Source organism: Athene noctua, chromosome 4 (genome assembly GCF_965140245.1).
Source record: "Athene noctua chromosome 4, bAthNoc1.hap1.1, whole genome shotgun sequence".
Classification (NCBI taxonomy): domain Eukaryota; kingdom Metazoa; phylum Chordata; class Aves; order Strigiformes; family Strigidae; genus Athene; species Athene noctua.
Window position 1 is genome coordinate 28,980,980 of NC_134040.1, and position 9,885 is coordinate 28,990,864.

At 40.1% G+C, this 9,885-nt stretch overlaps 1 protein-coding gene across 3 annotated transcripts in view; it reads right to left on the reverse strand.

The window, feature by feature from the left end:
• GABRA2 (gamma-aminobutyric acid type A receptor subunit alpha2) overlaps window positions 1–8,470 on the reverse strand; it is a 66,000-nt gene extending 57,530 nt beyond the window's left edge. Inside the window, exons 1-3 of one of the 3 annotated variants that reach the window (XM_074904729.1) lie at window positions 8,257–8,470; window positions 7,153–7,241; window positions 4,477–4,592 (exon numbers count right to left, since the gene is read on the reverse strand). In XM_074904729.1, coding sequence (XP_074760830.1) covers window positions 4,477–4,592; window positions 7,153–7,241; window positions 8,257–8,391 — 340 coding nt within the window. In that variant the 5' untranslated portion in view covers window positions 8,392–8,470. Of the gene's footprint in view, window positions 1–4,476; window positions 4,593–7,152; window positions 7,242–7,536; window positions 7,680–7,918; window positions 7,976–8,256 lie in introns of those variants that run through there. The other 2 variants (XM_074904731.1, XM_074904730.1) reach the window with 2 other exon arrangements.
• Window positions 8,471–9,885: the final 1,415 nt, after the last annotated feature.

Below are 9,885 nucleotides of genomic sequence, written 5' to 3' on the forward strand. Positions count from 1 at the left end.
ATTCATTCCCTATTAGCTCATATTGGTTATGATTTTAATCACACAGTCTGATACTTTACATTAGTACACCAATCCTATGCAATGATATATCCCCAGTACTGCAAAGATGAACCATCATACCCACAATTGCTCACTGCTCACCATCTCTCTGATAGAACTAAACCTTCTTAGTTCTCCTTGGCTTTTCCTGTTCAATTTATTTACAAAATATTGTGGAAGAAAAAAAGGTTCTGGTATGTCTATAAGTGAAATGCAAAGGAGATTCTTGTTTAAAGCAATCAGAACCTCTGAAAGTCACCTTGCAGCAGAGGTGGATCCTTCAAAATGGAACCATGGTGGCATTTAGTTTTCACCTGCCTTCTGTCTGATCTTCCTCAATTTCTTCAATAACCAACATTCACCTCTTTGGTTACAATGAGAATGCCATTCCTGAAGCAGATGAGACTGACCACAGTTTGCTAAAAGATCCTCAAACTGTACAAATTTGCATAGCTCTTTTCAATGTCAATATGGCAGCTGAAAATCTGACCTTCAGGCTATGAAGTCCAGCCCTCTGTCCTTGTAACTTCCCTTTGTGTTTTTTTCCAAGTTTGAAATTTTATACTTTCTAAGTCTTGTATTCCATTATATTTTATAAATTTAGAAGAGTAGAAGAGACAGAAGTTCTATAGTTGCTGGAAATAACCAATTTCAAGTGTGAGAAAGTAAAGCAGGCTGAACACCTTATGGAGATGGTAAGAGATCCTAGCACCATCTCCATTCCTTCTCCCTTCTTCTTTTTCAACGTTAAAAAGAACCTACCATTTTAAAACATATATACATATTTGCTGATACAACTAATACACATCAACATATTAAAAGAGGTGATTGTTTTAATATATGTCCCTTTTTCCTTTAATCATGTCTGTCCATGGGGCAGAGTAAAGCAGACAGAGCAGACAAATAAGTCAATCACTTCCAGATTTGAATGCAGATATATCTCAGCTTCAACATTTTGTTGTCTCATTATTTGAAGATCTAAATTCTCTTTTGGTCTCTTGCTTAGTGTCCATTATTTTGTGGATTTCTTTTTCAATATGCTAATAAAACTCAAAGGATTTATGGAAAATTGCTACCCTAAGTAGCAAACATTACATCAAATAAGTAGAAGAAAATAACTTCATGATTTTGAAGAAAATCATAAACAATCAAACTCTTTATGATTTATCATTTGCATGGCTGTATTTCATACAGATTACGGCTAACAACATAGGGAATTTATTTTGAAACTGAACTTGTAATTTATTTTGATGTGTAAAGAGAAATGGTATGGAATGTTTGGGTAAAATAGTTCATGTCAGAACTGAAAGTGCAGTCAAGTGTTCCAACTGCAATCCTGTGCTTAGCATAAAATGAATACAGAGAAAAATTTATCTCCTCTTGTATACCCTCATGCTTATCCATATCAACACAGTAGGTCAGGGTATTATCTAGGTCATGTGCCTCTGGCTTCAGGGGACAGTGCAGTGTCTTCTCTTCCCTGCCCACACCCATGTTGCAGGATATTTAATCAATATAGTATTCATACATCAGTCAAGGATCCCAGCTACTAGGACAGCCAATAGACAACAGCCGAAGCCATTTTATATGACAGAGCTGCATCACCAGTGAAAGTTATTTCTGCCTTAAAAGTCTATAGAAAATAGTACTCAGCTCTGAAGTGTATCGATGTATCAGTAAAGAATCAAGTTACGTACTGTAAGTACTCACACCGTCTCCCAGTAAAACTAATTATAAATCTATCCCTAAATTCAAGAATGAATTCCCAAACAATTACTTAGTTGAATTTATACAGTCTTTGAAGAAGCCTATACATGTCTATGTTATTGATCAATAACTAGCTGAAATGCCAGTTGTTAGGCTAACGGTTTTCATTATTAAAAACATTTTTTGAAATTAATAAATTTTTTAAAGAGCTGAATTTTTGCTATAAGACATCTCTGAAAATGTCTTTTACAACAGGTGAAAGTGGGCTGGTGATCAACCCTTGCTTTCAGAAGACTTTGAAAGAATCTGTCTCAGAGCCTAGACTATTTCTGTTATAGCACAAGTTAGGCCAGATTGTGTCTCAGTCATAGTAGTGTAGCAGGATAATGCAAGCTGCTATGCCAAAGTAAACGCTTTACTGGTTTCAATTGAATTATTTCAGATTCATGTAAATGCAAGTGGAACAGAACTGAGATTAAGTATATTAAATGAATGACATGTGGCATGGTCAAAATGCAGTAGTCTATGCAAAAACACTTCTAGAAATGATCAGGCTTCACTAGGCGTATAGTGTTTGAAAAAAAGGATGAATGATTTCCATTTTTCTTTTAGAGTACATGTTAATAGACAAAAAGGAATAAAGTGCTACAAAATTCCTGAATACAATACTCCATAAATATTAAGCACTATGTACAAAAGCATTGTTTGGTATATTTCATATCACGGATTACCACAACTGGCTTTTATAAGATTTCTTTTAAACTATAAGAATCCATCCATCCATCCACAACTGAAGTATTCTTGCAGATTAAGATTAATGTATCGTGAATCATCACCGTTTAATATGCATGACAGTTTCATTTCACACATGTTCTGCATGGGTTGATTACCATGTATGCCAATATCAAACAGATGTTAATTCTTTAATTTTTATGCTCCCAAAGTATATTTTAATTATTTAGGAGGCTTGGCAAAGAAAAAAGAGGGAGGTATTTTGAAGGAGATTTAAAGGAAAATTTAAAATAATCATCCATTACAAAAATATTTTTTAAAATTGATGTTTTCAGCAATATAAATTTTAATATTAAAAAAAAAAATGATATGCAAAGGTACTGCAGACTGTTCCCATTAAATGGCACACTCCTTTTTATAAACAAGGAAAAAATTGTTCATTATTTTGCTAATAAAACCCATTATTTTAAAAGCTCTGCCAATTAAACATGAGCTTTGTGATAAGAAATGTTTCTGCAAGTCATGTGCAAGGCGTTGTATGCTTATACTATGTCTAAATTCATAAATTTGGGTATTTTGCAAGGAAATCGAATCTCCATGTAAAACATCACTATATAAATTCTCACATCAACAGTGCTGTATGTCTCATTAATGATCATCTAAATTAAAAAGTCTTTAAATATAAAAAACTGCACAAGTCTCAACTGTACAGAGGACAGAAATGGAAATGAAAAGATATCCTGGGTTAAGATTAATGTATCATTAGCTATTTCTAGCTAGCACCAGGTCCCACGTTATGCTGTGTCAGATGCAAGCCAAGATTCTCCAGAACCAGAACAGCAGAGCCACAGGTCAGGGTGGAAGAGCATTGGCTAAAACCTGAGCTTTAATTCCTAATTTGATCAGAGTTGTTGTTAATTTCCATGAAAGTTAGAGCAGGTCTCTAGTTTTGGGTCAGATCTTACTGAAATCAACAGGAACAGGAATGGCTCCCAGGGATTTTGCACCAGAATTAGTTTTAGCAAGCTGCAACAGTCTCCAGGCTGAAAATTACAATTACCTGTTACAAATTATAATAATAATAATAATAGCAACAGTGTTATATTTGATATATATATATTTTTTAGATAGTATAAATGGCATATAAACAATAATAGAAGATAAAATATTATCAAAACCAAGATATTCTGCCCCTCCCTATGCCATAGAGATCTTTTTGAACAGTAATACCTCCAACACCAAATAAATTATTTAAATTTCTTGCTTGCATACTTACATGAGTTGGCATACAGCTTTGAAATGAAAATGTGAACTGACATTTTGAAAAATAACTGACAGTCATGGCACAAGAGTGCAGTGACCTCTGTCCTCCAATATTCCATTTTTTCTTTTTTTTTTTTTTCAAATGCGCAAATACATGCAAGGTACCCAGAAACAAAATGCTAATTACCAATGAAAGCCTAATTCCAAGCAAGTCAAAAATACAACATTCCCACTGAATTTACTGGGACAAGGAATTAATCTAAAATGTGGATTTTACACACACCACACAAAACACTTGTGCAGATTTCTGAAAACATATACTCATCGCATTGCAGGGAATCAAGCCTGCATTCCTTGTTCAACCAAAATTCCCTGACTAGAATAACAGCTTTAGATGTTATTTTTGTTCTCACTCTGTTTTACTATGTTAAATAACCAAGGGGTTTTTTTCCTTTTTACTTAAGATAAATGTGTGAAAGTACCTCCTTTCCATTCATAGATGTTATCTTCCGCAAACTTCAAATGATTCAGCTGGGTGAATATAGAGTTATGAATAATTTATCAAGATACATACCAGTTGTTAGGGAAAAAAAAAAAAAAAAAACAACACAAAAAAAAACAACAACAAAAAAACAAAAACCAAAACCCACCCAAACCTGAAGGAAGAATATCACTGCATAAAATCTGAACATTAAAACTGATCTTTTAAAATCAATCTTTAATTGTTCTTATTACCTCCTAATCCAGGTCTGAGACGATTATCATAACCATCCAGAAGTCTGTCTAGAATTCTTGTAAAGATGGTGATGTTATTCTTAGCTTCGTCTTCCAGGGAGTCAGCCAGCACTGATCTAAATGGACATTTTACATTTTAGAAAGTGCTAGATGTTTTTAAATGTACACTCAACATGCAGTTTTTGCAGACTGGCCTTGAATATTTAACTTGCTGCCCTCTAACAGGAAGGGTGCAGTTAAGGGTATATGAATACACAATTTATATATAACATGTTCAGAAACATAAGAGTCAATGATATACTATTTAAAATTTCCAGGAAGTCACTTTCCAGTAGCCTCTGCTTCTAGCCAGCATAGCATCACCGTGAGTGCCACTTCAGGCTCCACTAACGCATTTGGCTGTGCAGGTGCAAAAGCTTAAAAGAGCTCCCCAGGCCTCAGTGGCATGTCACTCCCAGACTGACAACCCGGGTTCCCACACACAAAACTATCTCCTTCCAGCTCTATCCTATTTGTTCTCACCTAACTATGTCTCTGGGTAAATCCTGTGGATATACTTCCACCCAATGGTCATGTAATGTACATGACCAGAAGAAATAACATGAGGGGAAAACTCCAGCAATCATGCTCAGGGAGTCCTCTGATGTCAGTATTTGGTGGGTGGGAACGTCGATTGCTGACTAGCAAGCTGCAGGATAGCTGTAAATAGCCTTCATGTTTCTAAAATGCCGTTTTGTTACAAAGAGCACTAGCTGATGTTCCACTAGATGCAGACAAACCTTATAAAAGTTGTATAGAAAAAATAATAAATGAAGTGTCAAGAAGAATCTATAGGTCGTTGATTGTTTCAGACTTCCGCGATAAAGAAGATGTTACAGACTTTATGGGTCATATCTCTGTGGAAAACACTAGGGGCTGGAACATGAATCTGCTGCCCAGTCAGCTGTGGTGCCAAACAGTCCTCTCAGACCTGGACACCCAGACCAAAGGTGTTGTGTACTAGGGAAACACTCCCATGCAGAAAGCCTTACACATACAAACGTTACTGTGCCAACAGTCTTAAGCACCATGCATGTGAAATGCATGAGCTCATCAGTCTTACCTACTTAACACAGGAATGTTAGAATCAAGGAAGGAAAGTGTCATATGCTACATGCATTATCATTCATAATCATTTTCAGTCCTCTAAATTCTTAACCTGAAATGTCTGAGTATTTATCATCTCTAAATGAACTACTGATCAAAGCATTCTGAATGCCATAAAAACAAGTATGTTTTCTTCCTCCTCCAAACCAAAAGTGGGTTTGGGTGACATTTTCTCTAAAGCAAGCTATAAAATGATTAAAGACAGGGTTTTATGTTGGTCCCCAATTCAACAGCATGGAGGAAGTACTTAAATGTAAATCATTGCAGTCTGTGCTTTCCATCACATAAACCATAGAATAGACCAAAATCAGGTAAGTTATAAAGAACATACCAAAATGTCCTGTGTAATTTTACTGAAGTGTGAGTTTTTTCTCAGTTTTAATTACTGGGTGGCTCATTTTTTATTTTGACAACATATTTCTGTACTGTAAGTCTGCCATTTTTTAAGCTCCTTTCGAGATACAATAGTTTTTTGAACTCAAGATACCACTAAAAAATTAGATCATAGCATTATATCAAATTAAGGTCGAATCCTGAAAACTTTACTCAGGCATAAACTCCTTAATTACGCATGTAGTCTTTTTGACGTCAGTGAGATTACTCACTTGAGTAGGGTTTGCAGGATCTGGCCCACTGTGACTCAACTAATACTGCATCATAGTTAGGCATAAAGTGAAATAGGAAACATAGTTTCAGAAAATATTTTGTTCACTAGGAAATAGACTAAAATAAATGCAGACTTTTTAAATCACAGGAAACTTGCATTATTTAGCTTGAGACCCTTGCCATATTAGGACAAGACCTACTGCAGTAAGAACCAAAGCAAGTAAACTGAAGTTACAAACTACAGTTAGTTCCATGTTTAGGGACTGTGAGCAACACAAAACTATTATGTAATTAAAATTACTTTCTTTTATGTTGTCACTTTAGAAATAGAGAACTTTAAAAAACATAAGAAAAGTTGACTAATAAATTAGGGTATTGTTTTATTATATATGATCGTGAAGTTGTATGCTATCTCCACCTAGAGGTTTAAAGCTTAAGTATCATTTTGAATTCTGTTATTTTGACAAAAAAAAAAAAAACAACAAAAAAAAAAAACATGAGACATGCCCATATTAAAAAATATGCGAGCATTATTTTAGAACTGTGATTTGCTATTAGACTTCACAATAATCTACTTCTCCATCTTAACGGTTCTGTATGGTATAGAATCACAGTGATACAGTAACTCCAATAAATATTTAAAATCCAATAAGGCATTGAAAGGAATTCTTTTTTTTAATGGTGAAATAAAGCATCAATTCAAAAATTGTTTAAAGACAAGAGATTGGTCTTGCATGGTCCCTAGACTACCTTTTACTGCATTTGCTCTGGAAACTGTGTAACACTGCATTCAAACAGCTAAGGAAGATTTTTTTATTATTATTACATTGCTACATACTATACTTTTATAACCTCTCGCACAAGCTTACCCTTAGCAGATCGTAACATACATGTTTGTACTGAACAACAAAAACATCCGCTCACCTTGTTGGTAGCCACACCAATAAAACGAGAAGAACCAACTGCATCTCGGAGAGTGCCAGCTTCCTCTTCATCGCTGCTCTTTGCAAAACCTAACCGTGCAAGAAAAACACAAACCCACTCTCAGCTACAGTTTCCGCCAAGCAGTGCTTTCAACTTAACCCGAGGAAAAATATGTCACTTCAGTGGAGAAAGGAAACCACTGGATTCCTGCAGCACTTTTCACTACTAGCAACTTATTGTATCTCCATCTTTCCCAACGATCCTGCTCTGTGCAAAGAGGCAACGTATGATCGAAAGTGGCATGTGAGCAGACGCATCAGATGCTTTCCTTTTCCGTAAGCTGAAAGCCCCGAGACGAAAAGGAACAAAAAAGAAAAAACGTACGTATAAAAAGGCCGGGGTTTAACCATTCCTCGCCTCACTACGGCACACCGCAGCCGCGGGGGGCGGGCGGGCGGCGAGGGCGAGTCATGCCATTCGCAGGGGCTCGGTGCGGGGACCGCGGGCGAGCCGCCCCCAGCCGCCGCCGAGCGCCCAACACGTTTGACAGCTGCTCGGCAAAACACCGGCGACAGCCGCCGCCGCCGCCGCGAGGGGCGCGGGGGGGGTAACCCCCGCAGGGCCACAAGTTGCGGACCGCAGCAGAGCCCGGCCGCAGGCAGGCGCTGCCCGCGGCCCGGGGGCTAGAGTTGGCGGAGAGGGGGGGGGGGGCCGCCGCCGGCCCCGTGTGGCCCGCGGCGGGCGGGGACCCCCCCGGGGACCCTACCTGGGAGCGGCGGGCTGGCGGCCGGGGGACGGGGGGCAAAGGGTGGGAGGAAGGGCGAGCGGGGCAGGAGGCGGCGGGCGGCGGGGAGCGCGGGGCGGCGGCGGGCGCGGGCAGGACGGCGAGCGGCTCCCGAGCGGCGGGCGCGCGCGCGTGCCTGGGCGCGCGGGGGGCGGCGGGCAGCGCGCGTGCCGGTGCGCGGAGGCGGGCTGGCGGGCGGCCGGGACGCGCGTGGCGGCGCGCCCGGGCGGCGGCGGCTCCGCGGGGCGCGGGGGGGCGCGTCACGGCGCCGGGCCCACCGCCCCCGGGTCTCCGCGGGGGACAGGGAAGATGCAAGTCACCCTGCTCAACGGCGGCTCCTGCCAGGGGGGCTCCCGTGGCCGCGCCGCCTGCGCGCAGCCGGCGGGGGCGGTAGCTCCGCCGGTGCGCGAACGATGAAGTGGGCGAGCAGCGGTCCCCGGAACGATAAGCCACATTCTCCGCGGCCCCTCTCAACCTTTGCATCACCTCCCGTTAAGTGCGCGTTTGACGGGGCTTCACCCAAGCACCACCCTGCGCCCTTCTCGGCCTGCGGGGGGAACAACCGCCGGCTCCCGGCTCCGAGGCTGCCTCATTAATATTCCTTTCCCCACTTGCCCATTGGCACAGTCTAATTGAAATGCAGAGAGAAGAAAAGTCTGTCATTTAAAGTGAGCTCAGGATGCAGGCAGCCAAGAAAACAAACCTTGCTTTTTTGCTCAGATTGCATTACTTTCGGATGTGTTGTCTTTTAAAGCACACTGCCCTCCTTTCCTATACCCAGTCCTCCTATGGTAGTAACCGGACCACCGCTAGGATCCATTCTCATTCACTTTTGGTTTTCCAGCGCAAATAGATCAGGACAAGCTTGATAATTACAGATAAGGGTTTATATTTAGCGTACCCTCATTTTGCACTCTTAACTCAGAAATAACACCAGCGATAACATTGTGTTAACACCAGTGATAACAGTGTGGTTTTGGGGTTTTGTTTTTGTGTGTGTGTGTGTGTGGTTTTTTTGGTTTTTTTCTAACTAACCTCCATCTCTCTCCTTTCCTTTCAGTCTGTTAATTGCAGAAAACACATCTCTCAGTTATCCTTATAACATCACTGGCCTACCGGCTTATCACATTTTGACTGAAGTTGTTTTGCTGAAGTTTGCTTCTGAATCGTTACCCGTTCCAAAATGAGCATGTGACGTTGCATGCACAGACATAGTGGGGGAAAAAAAAATAAAAAATTCTTCTGTTAACTATAGAATCAACTATAAAAACTGGAGGATTCTTTTTCCTACCCTTCTTTCTGTTGTTTTCCCCGTTTCCTGCCTCCTAATTGTTGCTGCTTGCAGCTGGAGGTCCCCTTGTTTTCCTTCTCTAGTGGCTTAATGACTCCACAGCAGAGCATGAGAGGAAAAAGAAGAAAAGTACTTGGGCTGACAGGATGACCTGTTACTTTCAACTTTGAGATATTTTATAACTTGCAGTAAAACTGGGAAGAGAGATGGAGCAAACTGGATTTCTTTGTTTTTAAATAACCAGTAAAATGACAGTCCAAACTGTGGGAAATTACAATGGTAAAGACACAAGTGCAAAACCAGAAATCTGTAGAACGCTCATTCAGCAGCTGTCTAACCCTGGACATGCCTAAGGTACAAGGCCCTTGTTTTTCCCTTTCCAGGTGTGAAAAATTCCTTTGCTTACAATTCTTCATTATCTGATTAGTTAAGCATCTACAATCCAAGTCTTCTTTGGATCTGCCTGCAAGTCCCCACGTATTAGGCTTTAGCAACTGCAGAATTAACAACTGATACCAAAGGCAGAATCAACCCTTATAGTAAAACTAGTTTTAACTACTTGTCCTAAGATAGGATGACTTCACAAATATCAATATGCAGAAAAAGAAAAATGACAACACACCAAAAAAAACCAAAAAACAAAACAAAAACAACCCAC